Genomic DNA, 25,888 nt, shown 5'->3' with positions numbered 1-25,888 from the left:
TAACAAATTGGAAGCGGTTAGTAAGGAAATGCTCTATTCATTTTAGAAGGTTAGGGTGGATATTTAGCAAGCTTAGTTTAAAAAGTAGTAGTTTATGGCATACGTTATCAAATTCTTTACTAAAATCGAAGAAGACACACACAGCGCACGATGAGCGATCCAGGATGCCATGCAGTTCATGAGTGAATGATAGTAGTTGTGTTTCGCAGGAATATGATTTTGGAAAACCATGCTGTGCGTTTGTAAAATATGAGTTGGATTCTAGAAAGCTAGCCAGATTCGTGAAAACTAAATGCTCTAATAATTTATAGCAGCTACTTGTAAAAGATGTGGGGCGATAATTAAAAAGTGAATTTCTGGGGCCCGATTTATGGATTGGAACCACCTTCCAATTTTCCATTCCTTTGGAAGCTCACGTGACTTAAGGGATTGGCGGAAAATTTTTGTTAGTAGCATGGAACTAAAGAGGCTAGTGTTTTTAAGGAACTTACTGTTAATGCAGTCGTAGCCATGTGATAAATGATGCGGTAAACTATCTATTAACTTGTTAATGCCGTGCACCTCAACAATCACAGGATGCATTGGTAAGTATTCGGGCTGGTATGCGATAGGAAATACATATTAAGGCACATGTTACATGTATTAGTATTGAGATAAGATACATTAAGATTAAGATACATTTATGAAGATTTAAAGGCGGGTGCCATTTGTCACACCAAACGGCGATAGTGTGTAAGTCACGCTGCAAAAGCGAAGTGTTTCATTTGAATTCATTGCACTGTAAATGACGCAATCATGCGCAAAAAAAGCCGTAGTCTAGTAGTAATGTTGGCCGGTAGGTCATTCATATGTACTAAAATAGCAATGGTGATAGCCCAGATCCCTGAGTAACATCTGATGTTACATGAACTGGTGCAGAGCAATGTTTATTAGCACAGGTTAGTGTCCTGTGTCCCTCAGACAGGCACCAATCATCATTCTCTAAAGCTATCATCAAATACAACGACAAACTTCCATCGGGCTTCACCGCTGCATCTAAACCATCGATACCCCCTTGGTGTCTTATCAGCCCCACAGTCCATCTCAGTGTACCAGGAATCGGGAAAAAGTCTGAACTGTCGTCGCCTGTGCTGAAACAACTGTCTCTGCTTCTTCTGCACGAGAGGTACGCGGACAGTGAACACATTTATACTGATGGTTCCACAAACATGCAGTGTTCGTCCGGTGCTGTGGTTGTCCCAGCAAAAGCTATTACCATCAGCTTTAGGACTGACCACCCAACATCATCGACATCTGCTGAACTAGCTGCTCTTCGCGCTGCACTTCGTTTCGTCAATCGGGAGCCACCTCGACAATGGTCAATCTTCAGCGACTCAAGGGCAGCCCTACAATCTGTACTATCAGCTCTGCGTCGCGGGCCATTCGAACAGCTCGTATTCGATATTAGATGCCTACTCCATACATCACAGGAGAAAGGACACCACGTGACGTTTCAGTGGCTGCCAAGTCACTGCGGCGTCACTGGAAATGAAGATGCCGATAATGCCGCTCGGGCAGCTCTTGAAGACGCACAAGAAGAGGCCATACCGCTTTCACGATCCGACGCAGCTAGCAGACTTCGAGTGCTTGCACAGGAGATCACGCTATCTCTATGGTGCCCACCAAACAGCCAGACCAACCAGAGCAACCGTCAATACCATCTGCCCTCGTTGATGCATCTCTATATGCCAACTGGACTCCGCCGAAGAGAGGCGACTCTGCTTTATCGCTTATGGCTAGGGGTGGCTTTCACGAAATCTTGCTCCTTCCGCATTGGAATGACCGACAACGCTCTCTGTAATGCCTGTCTTTGCGAGGAGACGCTGGAACATATTCTGTGCGACTGTCCTGAATATAATGTTCAGCGACAGTCCCTGGCATCTGTTCTAGCGCACCTTGACAGTAGACCATTGTCCCTCGACACGATTTTCACATGCCGCCGACAGAAGACATCGCAGGTGAAGGCGACAAAGGGACTACTTCGGTTTTTGAAAGAGACTGGATTGGACAAGCGGCTGTGAGAGTGATGTCACGTACCATGCCAGATTGATGGACTCCAACGGACGATGTGTGTGTGCTGTGCTATGTGCTCTCTCTCCCTCTCCCCCTTCCCCATCTTTAATCTCCCCCATCCCTCTCCCATGTGTAGGGTAGCAAACCGGTTAAGCTAAACTGGTTAACCTCCCTACCTTTCCTTCTCCACTTTTTCTTTCCTTCCTTCCTTCCTGCGCACTTTCAGAAAATGTTGTAGCCGTGAGATTAGATTCAGAATTAAGCGAAGGTGAGGCAGTTTAGGAAGCAGTAGATTATGTATGGCGCGATCGAATTCCTTAGAAGTCTACTCCGACCTCGGCAACTGTATTAAAAAATATAAATTCTTAGAGTAACGTACGCATCACAGTATGGCACTAAAGTAGACATTCTCCAAGATATAAGGAAGCAGCTTATTATCCCACTGCTACCCAAAAACATGCATCCCGAAAACGACAGGGATAGGCGGGAAGAAAGGGCAAGGGCTGTACACAGGAGATTCCAACGCTCTCATGACGTGGTGTATGCCGACGCGGCAGAGTACACGACTAATCTGAATATGTCTATCGTTGCAGTGAACTCGGAAGGTGCTCTTAAGGTCAGCGGATCCATTAAAACCAACAGAGCCGAGGTAGCTGAGGAATCGGCCATTGCTCTCGCAATGGCTTCCACACTGGCCACAATAATAGTCAGTGATTCTAAAACCGCCATACTAAATTACGCAAAGGGGTGCATTTCGCCGGAATCACAACGTATCCTGGCAAACTTCCACGGTCAGCGGGTTGGCCATATCATCTGGGCGCCTGCGTATTCCTCCCTCCCCGGCAATGAGGCGGCCGACACCGTGGCTCGAGGACTCATATGCCGAGCCACCGGGGCGCCGCGGCTGGGGCTGACAGGGGACCGGATGGTCGGCTGCAGGGAGATAACTAACCATTACAGATTGGGGACGGTGCTTTTTTCTCCGGCACATCCATCACTTAATGAGCAGGAGGCGGTGGCATGGCGCCTCATTCAAGCAAATACGTATCCATATCCGGTGACTTATAATCATTATTACCCAGACCAATATTCGGCCAAATGTAAATTTCGTCAAGAAAGGGCGGACCTGGATCACATTATCTGGGCTTGCCCTCGGGCGCCCCGACAGGGCCAAAAAATTAAGGATCGGAAGCAGTGGGAGACCTTGTTGCTGAGCTCGGCCCCCGAAGACCAACTTTTTTGCCGTCCAGCAGGCCGAGGATGCTGCTAGAGCTCAAGGGCTTCTGGCCGCCATCTAGGAGGGGTTGCCCCCCCCACCCCCCACCAATCTGGCGGCTATATAAATAAAGGTTATTTCTCTCTCTCTCTCGCTGTGTGAATCGCGTCTAAAGGAGCCATAGCTACATTGTCTATGGGAAAATGCGCTGAATTCAGGCTCTCATCATTTCTGCAAAGTACTGATTGGTAGTGGAGATGGGGTCCCAGGTATCACTGTAAGTTATCAACTAAGCAGAAAAAACAATGTAAGTCGTGCGGAAGCCCTTAAAGCGAGTATCAGTAATCAGTGGCTGGTGTTTTTTCTGTTCGAAAATCACCATCTAGCTGGATTCTGTCGCATGTGCAATGTGTTGAGCATGATAGCTCGTTAGTATAACATTCCGTATTCTCCTAACCATTGCATAGTCACTCTACGACCCTGCGTGTCCGGGGTTTCCACACAGGTCACTTGTCCCACTCGTTCACTAACGACGCAAACACGGCTCAGCTGTGAAAGGCTAACATGTCCCTTCAATTAACGCAGGTTTGAATTCAGTAAAGTTTTGCAGGCGTACTCCTGAATCTCGCTCGAGGTTTAAGCCCGAGAAGTGCGCTTCAAAGAAGTGCATGATTCTTGGTGCTGTACGACTGCTTGGAGCTCACCTAGGCTAACGCAACGGGTTACCTTTGGGAGCGCAGGATGACGCATCCAGATGTGTCAGGAAAAGCACCGCCCTTCTATAGAACAATTATATCATTCCGCGTGGTCCCTTGCTATTGTCAACGGAAAGCTTATCATCTAACCATTATAGGAGGACGTGTAATTTATACTAGAATATAAAGGCTTATCTTTCGTTGGCTGATATTTCGTAAGCGACTATACTTGACACTTAGATAAGTCCGGCGCTGTATGCGCGGGCTCTTCTCCAACATCAGAGATTACATTTGTGCGAGATATGGAACTGATGTTCGCTGTGCTGTGCACATAGCTGAGATAAGCTACATGGGTGGGCACTGATCAACTTGGAACAAAATTAAGCAAAGCATGCCAACGAATACTAGTATGTGCACTCAAGCGTCTGCGGTTGCTCTAACTTATGAAATACGCAAAACTGGCAATTCGACCTAGAAATGCTTTGAGGTGGTCTTGGAAGTCTAGCATCAATTGTGGCACTTCTAGAAAGACAATAACCTATCTATCCTCTATTGCTCCAATGAAGGTAGGCTTAGGGTTCGTGAATATCATTGTAGGTCTGGGGAAAGATATTTACAAAAATAGAATTGCACACTACCATCCACATTCAGATTGTATTTTCTATCTATGCCGTGGGATTATATTAATGTACTGAAAGTTAATCACGCCCTGCTTTACCGGTCTTTCCTTTATCTGCACCTGCCCAGATACGCACAAGTGTTAAGATGAATTGCAAGATTACTTGGGTGGATACTGCAGAGCTAAGCCGATAGCAAACCAAAGTGATCAGCTGGGCTTGCGATTGCAATCCTGAAGTTATCCTGTATTTGCATAACTAACGAGTGCAGGTAACCCTCTAACGCATGAACCGCGAGTGTTATAGGCAATTAACGTCTGAGCTACTTTTTCTGTCTCTTTCATTTCAGTTATCGCATCCGTTTCGACTGTATGAATGCGTATCTGCATATGTTTGTGCGGGGAGTCCAGGAGTCCGGGCTACTTTCATGATAAATGAAGTTTGTCCCGCTGTTAACAATTGCATCGCCAAGACTCCAACAAACAATCAGTCATAGTTGCTGCTTTGCCGCTGCTGTGATTGGTCTCCCGCTGTTTTCACAAGAGCGGTGGTGATCCGAGACAGCGCGCCACTATTTTTTGACCGCATACAAACGCCCACTTACTTGTGCTGAACCTGACAGGTGAGTCGGGCGGTGAGCAGGCCTTGAAGAGTATCCACAAGCCTTGAAAAGGCACCTGTTCTTTGCGGTGCGGCAAGTGGTTGAGGTGCCTAAAAGTTTTCCATTTTATCCGTCGGGCAATCCAGGCGATCACTCCAACGAATAGAAGAGTGCCAACGAGACTCAATGCAGCGACTTTGAGAAAGCTGGATGCGAGTTCAAGGACACCGCTCGACGCCAGATGCCAGCTCATCTTTGATGTCCTCGCTGCAAAAAAAAAAAAAAAATGCGCAGAAATCATAGAAGACTTCGAACTTAAGCGAAGCTTATACTGTTTTGTATACCATACTTCGCTTGTCTCTGTGTTCTTTACTTTTCCTGAGTAGTTGAAGCGACGTCATTCTGTTAGACTAATGCACGGCTGAAGGAGCGGCAGCGAGACACGCGGCTGTTCGTGAACTGTTCGTGTTCATGAAAACAATGCCGGTCGCATCGTTCCTGCTGCCGACCTGCATGGGTGATCCCGAAGGCAGCGAAATGCCATATAACGTGTCAAAGCGCAAGCTGCGACTATACGGACGAATGGGTGAACACGACGTTGATATGCGACGTGAATGTTGCTTCGTGGGGTAAGCTGCCACTCTTTGAGGTGAGCCACCTGCCAAGTGTCTCCAAGTTCCAGCTTGCACGAAGCAAGGAATAATGGCAAGGTTGTCATTTTCTTGCGTCATGCATGCATTTGTAGCGTAGTATGAAAGAAAAAATTGCAACAGATCCAACGAGTTGGAATCTATATACACCGAAGCTTTGTGTGAGGTTTCTGTCTCTTTCTCTCTCACACACACATCGCACAGCACAACACACACGCACAAATTATATCGAGCATTTTGTTAAGCGAAGTTGCTGTCTACTAGCGAGTACGACGAACGCCTTGAACGCATCATGGTTTCAGAGAGAGAGAGAGAAACACCTTTTGTAGTGAGCCCTTAGTGACGGTTGGTGCGCGCTGGCACCAGATGGGGTGGAACCTTCTTCTCAGGTCCCATATGTGTCCAGCAGTTCCTGGCCCCTAGCCGCCAGCGCGAGCTGGGTCGGTAGGTCGGGGCTGGACAACAAGGTCTCCCATCGCTCGTGGGGGTTGGGGCTGGGGAGGGTGGGGGGTAGGGATGGTGGGGGGTTCTTGAGCTTAGTGCACTCTGCAAGGATGTGTGCTAGAGTGCCTTTTGACCGTCTGCAAAAAGGGCATGAAGTGTCATGCTCTGTTGGAAACATCTTGTGCAAGAGCACTGGATGCGCTAGCGACCCCGCTTGCGTGCGTCGCACGATTGTTTGCTGCATTCGGCTGAGTTGCGGATGCGGACGGGAAAGCCTACATCTGCCGCTTCTGTACATTTGCGTGATTTCTTTGTAGCTTGTCACGGGGTGCGGTAGCTCTGGCTTGTCCTCGGCCCGGATTGACAGTTCTCGGGCATAGTGGTCGGCGAGTGCGTTGCCTTCCACTTGCGAGTGAGCCGGGACCCACACGAGCTCAACGGCCCGTCCCGGTGATTTGCATTTGGTGTGGATCGCTAGTGCCGCGGGAGAGATGTTCCCCTTGCGGTAGCTTGCGTAGGCGGTCTGGGAGTCTGTGACCACGGTTCTCACTCCCGGTTGTGCGAGTGCGAGGGCCACGGCCACTTCTTCTGCTTCGGCTGTATTCGTCGTCCGTATCGACGCGCTTGTGACCAGTTTATCGATGGTGGTGACGACCGCCGTTGCTCTGGTTCCGTGCTTGGGAAGCGAGGCGTCCGCGTAGAGGACCTCGGGGTCCTCTTCCAGCTGTCGAGCCAGTGCCTTGGCCCGCGCAGAGCGTCTCTCGTTGTTCCTCCCCGGCTGCATGTTCCGGGGGAGGGGCTTGGTCTTAATAATGTCTCTCCACGTTGTGGGGAGCGGCTCCGTTGTCGGTTGCTGTTCAATTTGCCATCCTATCTTGCGTAGGACGGCCCGACCGTGCTCTGTCCGGCTCAGCCTTACTCTCTGGTGGGATAGGTGTGCTTCCACCAGCTCATCCACCGTGTTCTAGGCACCCATTTCCAGCAGCTTCTGCGTTGACGAGTAGACTGGGATGCCCATGGCGAGTTTGACTGCTTTTCTTATCGTCGTGTTCAGCGTCTCGCGGTTCACCTTCGCAAGCTGGAGGTACGGGGCGGAGTACGTTACGCGTGACACGACGAATGCCTGCACCAGGCGCAGTGCGTCTTCTTTGATTCCTCTGTTCCGGTTGGTGACTCTCCGGATCATGCTCAGGACTTGCTCTGATGTGGTCTTGATTTTGTTGACGGCTGCGTGTGCCTTGCCGTCGCTGCGCAACAGCAGGCCCAGTATCCGGATCTGCTGCGTTGGTTTGATCTCTGTGCCATCGATGGTGATGATTATGTTCGGCGGCGGCTCTTTCTTTGGTCTTCCGGGCTGTACCATGAGCAGGGGTGCTATGCAGGATGCGCCGAGTTTCTCGTTCACCCGAGTTTTACCCGAGTTTGCCCGACGGCAGTCGGTGATGGAGATAGCGTGAAACGCGCAAAGGCTGCAGGCAAAAAAATATGTAGACAAAAAGCCGCGTATGACAACATGAGCGCACCCTGCGCGGCACGCTGCTTCCACGTTTCAAACGCAGACGGCTGCACAACGAAACTCGCCAGCGCCGCGTATTGTTATCAACGGATTATCGCAACTTAGCAATACCGAGACTCTCCCGCTGTCTGTCTGCAGACTTGCCGTGAGCCGCTTGCCACGCCTTTCCCGGGCGCGTCAAGGGCGTGCCTCCTCTTTCGGCAACTATCTTTATATCCTCGATCGAATGCGAACAGGGTACATGCGGCGCATTCTTGCACCTACGCTTTCGCTCAAACGAATACGTTAAAATACAACAAATAAGGTAACGAACATTTTTATTTCTTTAAGCGTCTGTTTCTCGTTTTGAATGCTAGAAATTTCTGATGACAAACGGAGATCGAGCACATTATTAAATTTTGCACTTCTTGCCGCGAGTGGCGACAGTGAGGCGAAAGCTTAGAAGCAGATACATTGAAGCAGCTCGCACGCACGAGGCAGTTCATACGGTGAGAAGTCGCTTAGGGGCGCTACAGTGCTATTCTCAATAATGTCAGTGATCACCACTCTTTTCTATTAGGGGAATAGAAACGCAGCGCCATGGTACGGCTGTTCATCGCAGGCGCCTTAAGGTCCCCGCTTTACCAACTAAAAACGATACACTAGTCATAAATACGGAAGCAACGGCTGTCACTGCAAAATGGTGGTCCGTAGTGCCCGTAGTGACGCAGTTGAGTGAAAATGTACCAGTTTATCACTGTGCGCGAAGCCTCGGCGATGCATTGCGAAGAAGTGCGTGCTTCCCACCGACACAATTCATCGCTTGTCATTGCTTGCCCAGTGAAAGTGCCTCTGAGCGCATGTACGCAGTATTTGAGTGTTTTGTGCGCACCAAGGTGCTTGCGGATTACTTATGCTGGAGCCAGCAGCGATCGCAGAAGGATATCGTAACGACACCGCAGCAATCGCATTTTGGCAGGTGAGGGCTCTTGTGTGCGGTTATGAAATGAGGCTTCGAACTGATGAAGGTGGTGGAACTGTTGAGTGCGCAGTGCTTGTGATGAAGAAATGCCATTGCACTGGGTCTAGAAGAGCGAGCGATTCTCGGACGCTGATCGTGTTTACGACGCTGTGGCTCCGATACATCACCGATGACAGAGCAGCCATCTCAAACGACTGCTGCGATACGCACTCCTCAGCATCGGCGTCACCCTCGGCGCATCGACGCCTTGCAAGCAGCTACAGTGACGTGCCGAAATTATTTACTGTGCGCTACGTCGCCACAATGCAGGCAATGAAACCGTGCTGTGGGGCCATCTCAGCCCGAGAAGCTAGCAGCAGTCAACGCATTGTTTTTTATAGTAGTGCGCAGTACATCACCGATGACAGTGTGTTGTGCGTGTTTTATGTCGGTGGTGAATATTGTTGATGCCTCTCAGCTCGGCACCGCGTCGCTGTTGCCGAAAGATAAGTTGGGCGTGGCCCAACCGTGGTGGGTGCGTGCACAAGAGTTACATGCCTCGCGCGGGGCGTGACCTCTGGATTTGATTGACAGGCGAACTCGTGCTAAACTCGTACATCGCGAAACCCCCTCCGAGTTCAACTCGTGAACATGGCGGCGGCAGCAGCAGCAGCAGCCTGTGTTATTGCCGCCAGCGGTAGCAAGCGTCAGTATGACCGTCTGGACCCGTTCGCGTACATGACCGCCGTGGAGTTTCAGCGTCATTTTGGCCTGTCGAAGACATCAGTGCGCTGGCTGTGTGACGAGCTAGGCGAAGACTGTCGCCTGTGTAGACAGCGTGGAGGGCTTCATTCGCTCACCGTTGAAGAGCAAGTCCTCTGCGCCCTCCGTTTCTACGGGACTGGAAGTTTTCAGGGAAGCGTCGGCGCCGAGCGTTACATTGGACGTCATCAAACTATTGTGAGCCTCTGTGTCAGAGATATCTGATGCGCTTATTGATGCGGCAGTGCGGAAGCGGTGGCTGGCTTTCCCGAAGACTGCGGCTGAGCGGGCATTTATAGAAAAACGCTTCTTACTTCGCGGAAACATTACGAACGTAGTCGGGTGTGTCGACGCAACGTACGTAAGAATTAAGGTGCCTTCAATGTCAGCGTTACTGTGATTAGCATTGAAGCAATGTCTGGACGCACCATATTGCCAAATTTGTCACTTCTCTGTAGCCGACTTAACTTTTGTGTTTCCGACGTCACACATGCGGCAGCCTATGATACTGACTTTTTCGCTGGTTGCTGACTTTTTACCGATTGTTCTACTTGTCTATCAGGGTGCCTTCCAAATCGCTCACTTTTTTGGGGAAAGAGGTTAATGAAGTACAAATAGATAAATGGATATCACAAATAGTGTGAAGTACCCTGTGAATGCTAATCTCATAAAGAACTTGGGTTTTTTTATGAGATTACTTAGTACAAGTTACTTAGTATGCATCATGCTGAATTTTGGTCATGCGTCATCTATCGGCCACACTATGAAACAGCAAGGCATTGCACAATTTGTTGCAGTGCGAGATGCGGATGTCGCGCCAAGCCGGTTGTGCCTATGCATTTATGGCAAAATGAAAATGCATTGAGAATCTTAGTGTGCTGGCTTGCAGGAAGAAAATACTTCAGAGTGTTTGCTGTGTGCACTGTTGGTGCATGTGCCAGTGGTTCAGTGTATTTCTATGGGGGAGGGGGGGCAGCGTTATTCTGTATGGACAAATCGTATATTTTCGTCTCATAATAGGGCTCTAATTCTTCAGCAGTAGAACAATGCAGATCCAATGCTCTGCAGAACTCGGTGTGCGTGAAGATGTCGTGAACCACCAAGGCAAAATTACATATCGGGAGAAATGTGGTGCAGATGCCAATAAAAAGTGGGTCTTTAACCCGCCATGATAAAAATAAAGATTGCAGAGTGAATAGACCTTTTGTACAGCTTTAGAGCAATGATTACACAAACTGTGACATGCTGAAACGTGTAAAAGCTTGCCGCAATGCCAAAGTAGGATGAGCGATATGCGGCATATTTTGGCATTGAACATGTCTTGTAAATGCTATTTTTATTGTGAGCCTCAAGCCTCGCTGTCACGCCTTTCCCTCCGGCACTCCCTTTACTGAAACGCAGCACTGTCTTTCTATTGGTGTCATGATGATGATGGTAACGGCAGCAGTAAGGCTGGTTAATGCTTGCCCCTTTGATTCCTGCGAGGTTAGTGGTACAGAATATGGCACGTGCATACACCTGTGCAGCAAAATTTTATGCTTGCGGTGATTTGTTGGAGAGCTAATTCGTGTTGGGACATTTCAAAGATGTGCGCCATTGTGGCTTAATAACTAGATCATTGGTGAGGTTGAAGACTCGTTGTATCGGTATAGAAGCTTGTAGCTGAATTGCACCACAATTCGACGGGACACAAAGAAGAGAAATACACACAGCAGAACGCTCTGCTATGTGTGTTACTCTTCTTTGTGTGCCGTCAAATTGTTGTGCGATCCAACTTCAAATAGAGCATTGGGCCTCTTTGGTGCAGGACCGAGGAAGTGCGAGCTATTCGACACCATACTAGTGCCTTGCCACACAATTATGGAAGTCTGAAGGTTTGCAAACAAAGCTTTGATTTCAAATCCACCTGCTCATGTAATACACGCACTGATTGAAATAACCATCATACAAAAATAATGGTGAAATGAATGGCCTTTGAAAATTTGTATGTTCACACTAATGACATAATAGGTGCCACAGCAAACTCGACAATTGTACTGGACAGAGCAGTTTGTTTACTATGTGAAGCACAAGCTTTCATTACATGCTGTGCAGATAACCAAGCTCAGTTTGTTTTAACGTGGTACACAACATTCACTGTAATCTGTTTTTGATTCTAAAGAAGTGCCAAAGACCACCTCTTTTTTAAGGATGTCATGGGAATATTTGGTGAGAACTGTTTACAGCCCCTCATAATAGAAGTGTGGCCAGCCAGCTTTGCTTGGGTGCCTTTATAGATTTCTGTTCCTGATCATTGTGTGCTATCAAGTTGCTAAAGTCTATGCAACCAGTGCAAGGCATTACGTGATTCTAAGTCGGATACAACTTTAGGAGGCCGCAGAATCTGCACTTCAACGGCAGGTGAACACAAGCCTGCACCAATGGGCACACACTCTACACTGACGTTGTGCTGCTGGACGCACTAATACCCGCTCATTGGAGAGGGACTATTTCTTTAGATGTGGAGGCAATCGGCTGCTGCGCTTTGGTCATCTGGGTGGGGCCTCTCCTGTCTTGTGAAGTTGTATCCGACTAGAGGATGCCATAGAACACAAAAGGACAAAGTGTACAATTATTTGGCTTATGAAATGGATACATCACAAGTGAGCTATGCATGCGCTTAAGCTGTGTGAAAATTAGTACATGCAAATATATGACATTGTTAAAGAATAGGTAGTATCGAACATGCATGTAATGGCACGTTTAAATCGGGGAGTGTTGCATTCATGTGCACACTCTATAGGTGATAGCATTATTAAGGTCATGCTGTTTCCTGTCTTTTCATTGTGAAATACACACACCGTTCATCTTGTGGCTAATCAACACCCACTGTATTCTTGCACATAGAAAGAACAAACAGCACAATGATGTATATGCTGCATTAGTGTCTTTTTCATTTACAAGGTCCAGGTGTTTGGCCATTTTGAAGAGACATCAAGTGCATGTTACAAGTGTCCCAATATGCACAGCACAATGTTTACTGCAATAATTTTATTCATGCTCTTGAATAATAAACAAAATAATAAACTGAAAGCTCCTTTATAAGGTGTGTTCTGGGGGCTCGACTGGAAAGCAGTGAGTGCACTGATCCTACTGTTGCAGAGCAGCCCTTTGGACCTTGCCACACTCAAGAGCATGTGCCTGGCGCTCGCCTACTGCCACCAGGCGGTTGAGTGCCTCCAGCAGCAGAATGTTTTGCTGCAAAAAAAGTGGATTGTTGGAATGAATCAACGGCATATAAACCATTATTTACAAATAAAAATGCTCATTGCACTATTGGTGCTAACTGCCCTTGACTGTGGAAGCCTTTAGTGTATGCATAATAAAACAATTTGTCGGGACAACATTGCTTTATTTTTCATAACGGGTTGTATTTTTCACAGTCAATTGTGATGTTTATTAGTGTGCCAACAGCTGACGTGTCCTCGAACCTACACGAGTCTCTACTGTCAGCACCACAAACCTATTTTTGTTCACTGCCAGATCAATGGCGCTCCCTACAATCCCGTCTTATGCGAGCTGATTGCATCCTATGCCTACAAACATCATATTTTTGTCCCATTACGCATTTTTCTACCATCCTCGGCTGCAGTTCTCACTCCTTGACACCCATTCTGTCACGCTTATGTAATCACCTGTTATAAATTGGCAACAAGTTATTGAAGATGTGCATGGCCTGCCCACCGATTTTATTTTTTTTCTTAATCTCAACTAGCATATCAGTTGCCACAGTTTACTACGCCACTGTCTTCCTGCCTTAATGCTATCTCCAACAATTTTTGTTACTTCGCTTTCTGCACAGTACTCGACTTCTCAAGTTTCTTTGTTAACCTCCAGGTTTATGTCCCATATTGCATAACCGGTAGAATGCAACGATTCTAAACATTTTTCAAGGATATCGGTAACGTGGCGATCACGATTCGGTAATGCCTCCCATGTGCTGTTCAACCCATGAAATTTTTGTACAAGTTTCCTGCTTTATATCAGTACCTGCTATTGATATTTCACCTGGATAAAGATACTCTTCCATAGATTCTGCGGGCTGAATGTCACTGATGAACTTCTGTTATATCACTAAGTTAGTGAAGGTTACCTTTATCTTTTCCATATTTTCGCGGGCCCACGTACATGTAAACGCACGAACACTCATTGGCTCTCAATGCCTTTTTTAAACTGCAGGACATTCAGTTCGTTACTACGAAAGTGACTTAATCCGTTCACTATTATTATGCTAAATATGAAACAGTAGAAATATACTTATCTGCAGTTTGGCGATGCCTCCGTCACTGTGTTGGTTGCGAGATCCATCGTCGGCACCACCTCCTTGTCGCATCGTAGCTATATCGGCTGTCTTCCTTTTGCACACGCTATGCAATATTCGTGACGCTCGCAGTCACGCAGAGTGGAGGAACTCAGCGCACTCACAGAAGCAGCACCGGATAAGTTGTTTGTTCAGGATTGTGCCGTGAACAGTAAGTACGCGTTGCGATCTGTAAAATCGCCTAAGCTATTCGCAGTCTTTCGGGGTGCACGGAAAGATTGCTCACGGAGGAACAGAACTATCCAAGAAATAGTGGTCATCGTCGAGCCTGATCACTACGTCGCGCACTGCAAGCTCGTTGTACGAGTTTGTTTACACTGGGCCTCTTCGATGTTTAGCCGCCATGCTCGCCCGATGAATGTATGTGATGACGCCACCACAGCGTTCCCTCGTGGTATAATGCGAAGCGTACTAAATTACAAATTATTCGAATACACATTCAGTGTACATCTTGTAAGCTTTAAAATGCTTTTAAACCACGTTAAACTAACTAATTATTTTGTATTAAATGCATTTGTTTTATAACTCGCTTGTGCGTGTAATGCACTCGGTGGAACGACAAACAAGTGAAAGAAGGCGCGACCATGCAACGACGGTATGATCACGTGAGCCCCAGTTTGTCGACCGCCCAGAAGGCAACGCCCAAGGAATGATAGCCCCCCAGAGTTAATCTAGATAAACCAATGAAACTGGAGGCTTTTCGAAAGATAAACTGTGTCTCGGTACCATTTGTGCTTTCATCTTGGGGTGTCGCCAGAGCTCGTGAAGATCCCGAGTTTCGCCAAACTCGGCGCATCCTGCATAGCACCCCAGCTCCGATTTCTGTGGAGCGCAGCTCAGGCCGCAGGACGTGGCATACTCGTGGACGGTCGTTGCCGCTCTCTGCAGGGCTTCCTCCGCCCAGGCATCGGACCCCGCGCGGTTCGTCCACACCGTTATATCGTCGGCATAGAACGCGTGGTCCACGCCCTCGATCTGATTGAGTAGTTCGGGCAGAGGCAGGAGTGCTAGGTTGAAAAGCAGAGGCGACAGGACAGACCCCTGTGGGGTACCCCTGTCTCCGAGCTCCACAGGTTCTGACCGTTCATTTCCTATCCGGATAGTTGCTGTCCTATTTGTTAGGAAATCTTTAATATAGCCGTAGGTCTTGCGGCCACACCCCGTCTTGCGCAGGTTCTCGAGCACGCTGGCGTGGGACACGTTGTCGAAGGCCCCTTTAAGGTCCAAAGCCAGTATACCCCAGGGCGCGTGCCTCGTTGCTCTTTTAATCACTAGTTCGTGTAATTGGATCAGGACGTCTTGGGTGCTCAGGTGCTGGCGGAATCCATACATGGTCGCCGGCATCTGATTTGTCTCGTCCAGGTGTGCTTGAAGTCTTTTGAGAACCATGCGTTCCATGACCTTGCCCACACAGGACGTGAGCGAGATAGGGCGCATGTTATCGATCGTCAGAGGTTTGCCGGGTTTAGTTATGAACCGTACCTCGGCCTCTTTCCATTCTGCGGGCAACTTCGAGCTTTCCCAGGTTCTGTTGATGTGACCCAGGAGCCCGCGTGCCGCCGCATCACTCATGTTATTGAGCAGCTTGTATGTAATGGCGTCCGTTCCAGGTGCGCTCGTCTTATTACTCTCGTCTATGGCTGTTAATAACTCCGTGATGGTGAACGGTTCATCCAATGCCGGATTTTCCGGTCCCCCGTACTCCTCCGGTATCGGAAATCGCCCTCTCTCCGTCTTGAGGTAGATCGCCTTGAGGTCTTCAATGAGCCTTTGGCCGTTGCCATCGTAAGCGTTCAGAACTTTGGTGAGGTTGCGGTTGGTTGCGGTCTTGCTGCTCAACGGGTCGATCAGGTGTCTGAGCAGGCACCAGGTCTTGCGCGCCGAGAGCTTTCCCTGCAGCCCGTCGCACGTACTCATCCAGTTCTCTCGGCACAGCTTGGTTGCGTATTCAGCGATCTGTTTGTTGAGGAGCGCGATGCGTTTGACGAGCTTCTTGTTTCGTCGTTGACGCTTCCATCTTCGCGTGAGCGAGTTTCAGAAGCAGCATGCGCGAACCTATGTACGGTTTCAGAAGCAGCATGCGCAAACCTATGTACGTAGCGCGATTGAAATCCATTCTATCTGCGAGAAGCATTTACTTCCTTATTAACATGAGTCCGAGAATGCGCGAAGGCAAGCTTCCTGGTTCTTTTTTTGTCATTCCCCCACACGGCCGGCGCCGCCGCTACCGCGATGGGCGGAGGCGAGCGCCATCTCGTGGTGCTGCAAGGAATCCAGCGAGCTCAGCTGCGATTGGTTGCCCTATTCGGCAAGGGAACAGCCAGGCCGCAGGCATGGTCGTGAAACCCGGTGGTGTTCGCAAAGCAGTCTCAGCAGCCTAACACCATAGCCACTGAGCAACCACGGCGGGTCTCGCACCTATTACATAGATAAGTTTATGTGCACTGTTAAACAACTCCAGGTCGCCCAAGTTAAACCGGAACCCCACACTACGGCGTCCGTCGTAGTCTTGTACAGTTTGCAGACGTTAAATCTAACAATTTTATTTAGATTTTTGACAATTTCTTTACCGCATTGCAAGAGGGCATGAACGCTTCCGCGTGTGTAAATCAGAAACACGATTTCTGTACCCAAGTGCGGATATTCTGTGGCGCTAGAGCTATTTTCGGAAGCCAGCTCTATATATATATGATGAATTTAGAGCAATGGCTCTGCGCCCTTAACGAGCGAAGTAAATTTCACAACAGCATGGATATGTAGCTATTAGGTGTAACTCAACTGAGCTCAAGACGAATTTCTTAGTACCGGCATAGTCCATTAATAATTAAAGTACTCTAGTACAGGCGAGAAACACTCAGAGCCCAAAATATCCCATTCAATATCAATTTTCCTGAATATTCTTTATTGACCACTTTATATAGAACCATACGCACGCGCTACGTATATTGTCGATGCTTTAAACGTTGACGGATGAGAGTGCCAGGAACTAAACACCACTAAATGAGCGAAGGCCGCGCCCGCTGCAGATACAGAGCCCTAGAGATATGCAATTCTACGCAGGAGATCTACGCGTAGCCTCATTTCTCTGGGAGGTCGCACTGCCGTTCTTGATGACAGCTCCGCACTTATGAGTATATTTCGATATTTGAAGTGTAATCTAATGTTACGAAGGATTATACATGCGAAATGCCTGTATGTCATGCTTATACTGGCACTGAAACGATGCGAGATATATGGTACACAAAGCTTTTTTGTGTACGCGAAGCGCAGTATATATATTGGTTTTTGTTGCAATACTTACGGCTATGTTCGCTTCATGCCTTCACATGAGCCCAATTGACGAGTGTGTGAATATATGGCCTCACGTAATAAACGTAATACTTCACTGATCCTATGAGTCGCCTTCCTTGTACCTTTACACTCTCCTGTTTATTAAAGTTGCCTGAGCACACACGCACGCAGCGTCTGCAACCAGAGGGGCAGCGTTTCAAAACGCTAGCTGGCACAAAGGAAGAATGCGAGAACGCTCCTCTTGCGACCGGCACCACTGCGCGGTGCTACCGTACCACCGTGCGGTTTTCACCATTGCGAAAACACACAAAGCGGTTAAATAGTACCAAGAAATTACGGTTAGTTCCTAAAGGATGCTAAAAGCATTAACAGAACTTGCCGAGAGTCACTTAAGTTCCTTTCTTATGTGTACTTTGCTGCCTGTATCTCTCACGGCAAATATAGTTTACACGATTTTGTGAGGGATCATTTGCTTGCTTGCTTGCTTGCTTGCTTGCTTGCTTGCTTGCTTGCTTGCTTGCTTGGTGTCCCAGCCTCTCCCCCTCTCCTTTACTACGTTATGCCTCATAATCAGATCCCTGCTATAGGCGAGTAAAACTCCACAATATAATTTATTTAATTTCGCACAGCATGTATTAAAATATGTGTTACTCTCGGCGATTCCGTGCATTCATTGCATAGTAACATAGTAGGCCCATTTATTTGTGTTATCGCTAAACTCGACACTGTTGCCACGTTCCTGAAGGGTGTTTAAGCGGCTATAATAAGAATGACTGTATTTCTTCATCAGAAGTTGAATAAATTCGTGGGGAATTTCGTTTAAAGGACATAATGTGAGGGTGTAGTGTTTTTTTTTTTTCATCATAGAGGTGAATAATATAAAACCGGTTCTAGTATAACGCGCGGAGTGAACGAAAACACACACACACACGCAGTGGTCGAACCTCATAATCGGCGTACCTCATAATCATATCGTGGTTCTGGCACGTAAAACCCCAAAATTTAATTTTTAATCCAACCTGCCCAAACCCATGCACACGCAGACACTTTTTTATGAAGCTGCGCATAGAGTTCTCTAAAAGCGGCAAAGACGTTCAATGGTGCCGACTTACAAGTTATATTGGTAGTCCCGCATCTTTAAAGTATCTTGTAGGCATAACGCTACGAACCTCTATAAAGTTTGCCTTTATACTGGCTGAACTATTCCGATGGGGACAAGAATTAATGCCTAATATGTTTCGGTGCATGGGAGCGACAAGTGTTATGCTTTTGCGGGTATTGTGCGAAACAAATATTTAGCACAGTCACGGTCCAGTAGTCAGGAAAACATCAGCATTAACACAGGTGGAGCATACAGCCGCACATACATCACGGTTGGATGTCATGCCATGTCATGCCATGTCATGCCATGTCATGCATGCATGTCAGGACGATCCTGATATACATCTGTTTAAAGCCACTTGCATATGACAACACTGCATTCCACCAGTAAAAAGAAAGAAGGTTGGCTCTCCCGTAACTGAGAGCAGATGTAAGCCTGAAATGGCTAGCGGCAAAGCAGATTTTTTGGAGTAATTACGACGACTACTCATAACCATCTCACAACCATCCACGGCGTGCCGGACGCCGCCGGCCTGGTCACGCAGCGTGGCGCCATCTCTGGAAGGAGGCGGCGCAAAGCTCGCGCCGCGGAACTCACGGACTGCTGGCGTTGAAAAGAGCACTGGCAACCCTGTCTCAGCGCCAAAAGATGACAATCAATTGTATTGGGCACTGGATCTGCCTTCTGAACCTCGCTATGCGAAATCACAAATAAAACGTCAGCATATTAATAATATATGGGGTTTTACGTGCGAAAACCACTTTCTGATTATGAGGCACGCCGTAGTGGAGGACTCCGGAAATTTAGACCACCTGGGGTTCTTTAACGTGCACCTAAATCTAAGTACACGGGTGTTTTCGCATTTCGCCCCCATCGAAATGCGGCCGCTGTGGCCGGGATTCGATCCCGCGACCTCGTGCTCAGCAGCCTAACACCATAGCCACTGAGCAACCACGGCGGGTCGTCAGCATATTAGAAGTTGCAGCTTGAGCGATATAGTAAACAAACATTTGGAAGAACTCGGAAGCAATTTTTTTGAAAACTTCTTTGGGAAGTATCTAGCGTATGTAATGCGGTCCTGTACAAATGGTTGGAGGTAAGAGACGGCATTTTCATAAGTTTTGACTAGTTGCCCGGATGACCTTGTTTGGTTCTCGCAACGATGCCCGGATGTTCTCTTCTGAGTGCCCGGATAACGGCTCTGGCTTTTCGCTCAAGGTCACTTAAAGGTCGCCGACAACGGGAGCTAACAGCATTTCATGTTTGAACGCCGCTCAGTTGCTATAGACTTCAGGTACGTATACTGACAGGTACAAACCTACTGCATTGTAATAACCGAAATGATTAAGCGGATGATTTTCTTCGGGACTAACTGTAGTTTCCTATTCAAATACATGTAGAACTCAGAAATCCTCTTATTAAATAATCGCTGCAGCCATTTCATTGAAGTTTGTTGAGTTCTGCCAACTAAGGAAAGTGTAATTTATATTTAGGCTCTGAAATAATTGATGAAAATTGCCCGGCGATTGGGCACACCAAAATGAGCTGAAGCACAAAGTTTACAAGTCGATAACTCAGTATCGAAAACGCCTATAAAAATTATGTCAACTACATCTTTTAAAGAATCTGAAGGAGAGAAACGTGATATATGAGTTTACACCTTACGTCAAATTGCTACAATGTTTAAGGACCTTTCGCAAAAGTCCTACTCAGTCAGATTATCATGCAGAGTGGTGTATATCACTTTTGTCAGTATTAGATGTTTCAATTGATGCAGTCTAGAGAATGCCCACATCATTTCTTATTGCTTAGTTACAAAGCTGTAAAGTTGATAAGCTAGTTCTTCAAATTTGGCGACCGTGTAAATTAAAAAAAAATGCGTGACCCGAATTAAAAATCATGCAGGACCCACGCACTCTGGGAATTAGTGTTATGCAAATCATTTTTACAGGTAGCTGGCTATCCAGCACCGTTTGGAGTTTCGCAAGACTTGCCAGGTGTCATCATTGTCCGATCACGCATGTAATATCATTCATGTTGTCATGCTCGTCATCGTTATGACAAGCATTTTAATGACATTTATGTCATGAATCGATATCATGCATACCCTTATATATTTCCTGTTAAAAAATGGACAACGGCGGCATCACGAGCACGCGCACGTACTCAGCAGCTCAAATGTGATGTCATGTCATACGTGCATGCAATGTCAGACATATCCTGGTAACATCTATCTAAATTTAAATTCATTTATTTAAAGAAATGACCACAATGGCATCCCGACCATGAGCATGCCATGTCATTCATGCTATTCACGTCATGCATGTCATATGCGATGTAATTCATGTCATGTCATGCGCATGCTGATATATATCAGCTAAGGAAACCACCACGATGACAACACAACCACGAGCACATGCCTAGCACCCCAAATGGCATGTCATGCCATGTCATTCATGTATGTATAATGTAATAACATACATGTTATGCCATGTCATTCATTGCATGTCATACTTATCCTGATAGATATCCAGTTAGAGAAACGACAACGACGGCATCACATCACGAGCACATACCTAGTTGGCCACGCTATAGTAAACAACTTGGGTCACTGGAACAGTGTAGGAGGCTAAATAGATAGACAGACTGATAGACAGACAGAAGTGCCTAAATTACGGAAAGAATGCTTCACATTCAAAAAACAACTTACTACATTCGCTGTATTCTAACATGCCCCATTAATGCAACAAACATCATCAGCTTCAGAGCAGTGGGAGCTGAGCAAAACGATTTCTCCGTTCCCATATACTCCTGAGCTCCTGAGCTATAGCTGCGTCTGAAAACTAATTTCACATAACTGCTTGTGAGGGGTAAAGTTACAAGGGACATAATACCAGAATTTTGCTATGAATATTCTTCGTTATTATTTCACTCTAAATAAGAGAATATACGAGGTTTTGGGCGTCGCTTTCTCGAGAAAAGAGAACAGTAACTAAATACAACAAAGAAGAGAACAGAAGCGAACAATCGTGCTTTTGGCATGCCAGTCACGAAATTAATAACAAAAAAAGGTTGCTCAGCAATTGGAGTTGGAAATTTTTCTCTTGTAGGAGGCACGTTTCATATAAAGATCAGAGAGTCAGCTCCCACCTCAAAGGCTGAGAAGTGCAGAACAGATGCCGAAAGTATCTTCCCGTGCTCTATTCCCAGTTTGCCTGATCACCACCTCTGCTTTGTGGCAGACACTTGTAGCTGCACTGTCCTGCTCTGTTGGCATAGGAAACGTTTCGCCACTTCCTTGCAAACCTTCGATAGAAAGCGCGACAGGCGCACGTGGACACCCCGCCCCTGCAGGAAGCCTAAAGGGCGCGGATTCTCACTCGCCCTTCTCCCTTTGACGTCAGGATTGTTGTCGAGGAAGACAGATAAAGGGCACGAGATTTCGTCTATTGCGTCGCCTTGAAGTGTCTGAAGTTGGACGGCTGCTGCCAAGAGCGCCTCGTTACGGGGTTGACTCTGGCACTCGTTCACTATACGCGTTGCCAGCGGCTATTGGGCAAACTTCGGATAAGAAGGAAGAGCCACGGCAACACACGCAGCCAAAGAAAACATGAGCCATCATTGACTTCCAGTGTCGCTGTCTTGAACTATATACGGTTCATTCTGGCTACATAACAAAAAGAAAAAGAAAACGAGCAAACAAACAAACAAACAACCAAACGATCGCATTGGAGATTTCACCAGAATTCACGGGTGGTATACAGCCTCAAGACGAGCGAACCTGAGGCTTTAACTCTGGTTAACCTCCCTGTCTTTCTCTCATTTGCATCTCTCTCGCATCTCATGGTGTGCCCGCAGAGTTGTTCCCAGAAGAAGAACATTGAGCAGATTGGGCATGTCAAGGGTAAGGTGTGGGCAAAGTTAGAAATTGGGTAATTAGGCATTGTGACCATTGCAGCATAGTCTCAGGTATTTTTACGTGGAACTCTGCTTAGCTGCAATATACGGATCGCGATATTACAAAGTTCTGCAAGTCTGCCATATTTTTATTTTTCATAAAAAACTGCAACGCTGTGAAAAGCGAAGGCACCCGATCAATGATAATTAGTTATCGCGAAGAAAACACATTCGTTGTTACGGTTAACTGGGGGACAGATAGGTGGGAAACGATTGCTTTCTACTAGTTGGTTTCACGTCGCTTACAGAAGTCCTTGGAGATTGGTCGGGGTATTGTTAGCCGAAATGTTTTTAGCACCGTAACATTGAAATGACAGCTGCGCAAATGTACCTCACAGCGAAGTTTGAGCGAGAGAGAGAGAGAGCGAAAAGCAAGTGTGCGTGTGTGCGTGCACGTGTGCGCACGTGGGCGCGCATGGGTATGTGCGTGTGTGCGTGCGTGCGTGCGTGCGTGTGTAACACAATGCACACAAAGCTAACTGCATACGACGCTAACCGCAATCGGCTCACTGTGTCCCTGTTGCAGATCGCTTTCAAGATAGGGCACGCGCGGCCGCGCCATACGCAGCCACCGCCGGGAGTGTGGTTGACCACGCTTGGCAATGGTTCGCATCGAGAGGAGGCAGCGTCATCGACCACGTCTACACTCGAAAAACAGTTGCACCCATTGGGGTGTATATTTGCCACACAACAATAATCGTCATCTGTCGTGCCCGCATTTCCTTTCTTTAACGCTGCGAGCCCGGTACTTCCGAGTCACGAACGGCACGCACGTTATCAGCATGACATAGCGTACCCAACAGGAAAGAAGCGGGCGCGGCGTTTTCAATAAAGGAAATGCGGGCAAGACAGATGACGATTACTGTTGTGTGGCAAATATACACCCCAAAGGGCGTAAACTTTTCTTACACTCTAAAAACAGTTTCCACCCTTTGGGGTGTATATTTGTCCCACAACAATAATCGTCATCTGCCTTGCTTGCGTTTCCTTTCTTGAAAACTCGGCGCTCGCTACTTTCCTGTCGAGAATGCTGCGTCACACTGATAACGCGCATGCCGTTCGTGACTGGGAAGTACCGCGCTCGCAGCGTTAAAGAAAGGAAACGTGGGCAAGACAGATGACGATTATTGTTGTGGGACAAATATACACCCCAAAGGGTGCAACTGTTTTTAGAGTGTAGAGTGTACGTGCAATCTAAAAACAGTTGCACCCATTGGGGTGTATATTTGCCACACAACGATAATCGTCATGTGTCTTGTCCGCATTTCCTTTCTTTAACGCTGCGAGCCCGGTACTCCCCAGTAACGAACGGCATGCGCGTTATCAGCATGACATAGCATTCCCGACCGGAAAGTAGCGGGCGCGGCGTTTTCAAGAAAGGAAATGCGGGCAAGACAGATGACGATTATTGTTGTGTGGCAAATATACATCATAAAGGGGGTAAACTTTTCTTAGAGTGTGTGAGGTCTGTCAAACTTGACACTGTTCATTTACGTCACGTACTCCAGCACACATCCGCCAGTGCTAATCTTCCAAGAGGCAGCGGCATGATCCAAATGCACTATCATCTAATGTGAAGAAAAAGAAGAACCAAACAAGAGACAGTGTACATAATAAATGTTCTATATATTTGCTTCACTTACAAAATTTCTCTCATCATTTCATCCCACGTCTACATGTTCTGGAAGTTATCTATAACATGAGTGAACGTGGCTATACTCGCCTCTTCGTCGTCTCGTGCAGGTTTCAGTTAAAATTTCAGTGTTGTGTTGTAACTGGGCTTTTACATTTCACGATTATTTCGCGGTGTTTCTCGCAATTATACCAAACACAGCAGCATAGGATGACAAAACAGCTGGTGGTTAGTAATAATGCCTGCGCATCATTTAGGTAACGCCCACAGGAGATGCCGGGTGTAGTTCTTTATATTCACTTTCCGTCTCCCTAAATCAATTAGTCAGATCTGGTGACAAAGACCCTTGTTGGATGTCGGATTTTATCCTGCACACAGCAACACGGCGGCTTCCATGCAGTAACTGCGTACACGCTCCAAATACGTCGCGATATGTGATGTTCACGGGCAGCCGAATATGACAATCTTGCACTGAAATTTTGCTCTCCCTAAACCTTTGTTGCCATTCATCAAAGACACGGCTTCTCGATAATGTTTCGTCCCCGTATACTTCCCAAGTCATGCTCCCATGCCTTGCTATTAAAATTAATTTCTGGGGTTTTACGCGCCAAAACGACCATTGATATGTCTTGCTACAGGCATTCCCTAGCGTAACTCGAAACTCCATACTAACCCTCTCCTCGGAATCTTAAAACGTTAGCATTCTTAGGGTATTTCACGCACTTTTCTGGGGCTATGTATGTGTCTATGTTTGTTTCTATCTAACTGTAGCTGGGTCACCAGGTAGTCTGTGGTCGAATGGGTAGCGCATCGGGCTGCTGTGCTGACAGAACAGGGTTCAAAAACCAACCCTCGCACCAATTTGGGTCACTGAGCATGTGCCCATGAGTACATACGTGCCACTCTACAACGAACCTCTTTCCCGCGGACATGGGTCACTGTAGATGCGTGACTCGGTACGCACGCCTGTTTGAAAGAACTCTGACGCCAACTTGGAGCACTGGGTATGTGCCACTCGGTATGTGCTCGTCTCCAATGAACCTCTTTGATGCCAACTTGAATCACTGGGTATGTGCCAGTAGGTGCGTGCCGCTCTTCGATGAACGTCTTTGACACCAACTTGGGTAACTAGGTTTGTGCCGCTGGGAATTTCCCGCTGTATTATCACGAAAAAGATTCCTTAAATTTATCTGATGCTGAGCAGAATCCATCCAACGTCACAAGCGTTCCTCAAGGACAGCAATTCAACGCATTAGCAGGCTGCGCAACAAATCCACTGGGCAGGAGCCGCTTTTCAATGAATATCTCCCACACCAACGCTTTAGCAACTTGCGGCATGAACGCACCGGGTATGTACCGCTCTTCAACGAACCTGTCGCCAACTTGGACCCCTGAGTATGTGCGACTGGATGTGCGACAAGCGAGGGAACAATTCTCAGCGTTCGCAGGCACCGGTGCGCCACGCTTCTCGTCTTGGAGGCCACGCGCGGACTTGACTACAGTGCTACTAGATGGCGCGACGCGTTCAAAAAGACGCGTGAGGGAGACGCCCTGTTGCCTCATGACGCGTTTCTCAGCGTTCGCACGCACCGGCACGCCATGCATTTTGAACTCCACAAAGCTTGTGCAGCTCATTAAAAACGGAGACAGGAAAGGAATACAGGGGCCGTATTCTGTGACGGTTCGCTTTGGAACCGGTTCGGTCTGCCTGTGACGTCATAGTGATGTCACTCGGAGAAAGAGTGGAATGTCGCGGCGCGAGGGAGACCAACGAACGTGCGGCGTTTTGTCGCAACGTCACGTCATCATTTTTGTTTGTACTTTGGGGACGATATAGTGATTGAAGGATGTTGCTAGTCCGGTAAAAAGAAAATTCGTTTTTATACAACACTGGCACATTTAATTTTCACCAATAACTGAGCTTCCGACGCAGACAGCTAGTGGTTTAATTTTATCTGCGCTGCTTTATTTATTTATTTTTTTTTTGTCGCTAGGGCGTGCGCATACGTTAAGCAATCAAAGCGGTTCTCTGTGTGTAGGCCGCGGCTCTAA

General features: G+C 47.3%; 1 protein-coding gene across 2 annotated transcripts in view; it reads right to left on the bottom strand.

Moving 5' to 3' along the window:
• LOC126546972 (cytochrome P450 4c3-like) overlaps nt 1-25,888 on the bottom strand; it is a 70,688-nt gene that overhangs the window by 40,631 nt on the left and 4,169 nt on the right. The window contains exons 1-2 of one of the 2 annotated variants that reach the window (XM_050194709.3): nt 21,397-21,607; nt 5,185-5,448 (exon numbers count right to left, since the gene is read on the bottom strand). The exons of the other annotated variant lie outside the window; for it this stretch is intronic. Of the exons in view, the coding sequence (XP_050050666.1) occupies nt 5,185-5,434 (250 nt within the window). The 5' untranslated portion in view covers nt 5,435-5,448; nt 21,397-21,607. Of the gene's footprint in view, nt 1-5,184; nt 5,449-21,396; nt 21,608-25,888 lie in introns of those variants that run through there. 2 annotated transcript variants of the gene reach the window in all.

The sequence above is a fragment of the Dermacentor andersoni genome, chromosome 1 (assembly GCF_023375885.2).
Source record: "Dermacentor andersoni chromosome 1, qqDerAnde1_hic_scaffold, whole genome shotgun sequence".
In the NCBI taxonomy this organism is placed as follows: domain Eukaryota; kingdom Metazoa; phylum Arthropoda; class Arachnida; order Ixodida; family Ixodidae; genus Dermacentor; species Dermacentor andersoni.
This window is presented reverse-complemented; position numbering and strand designations above follow the sequence as displayed.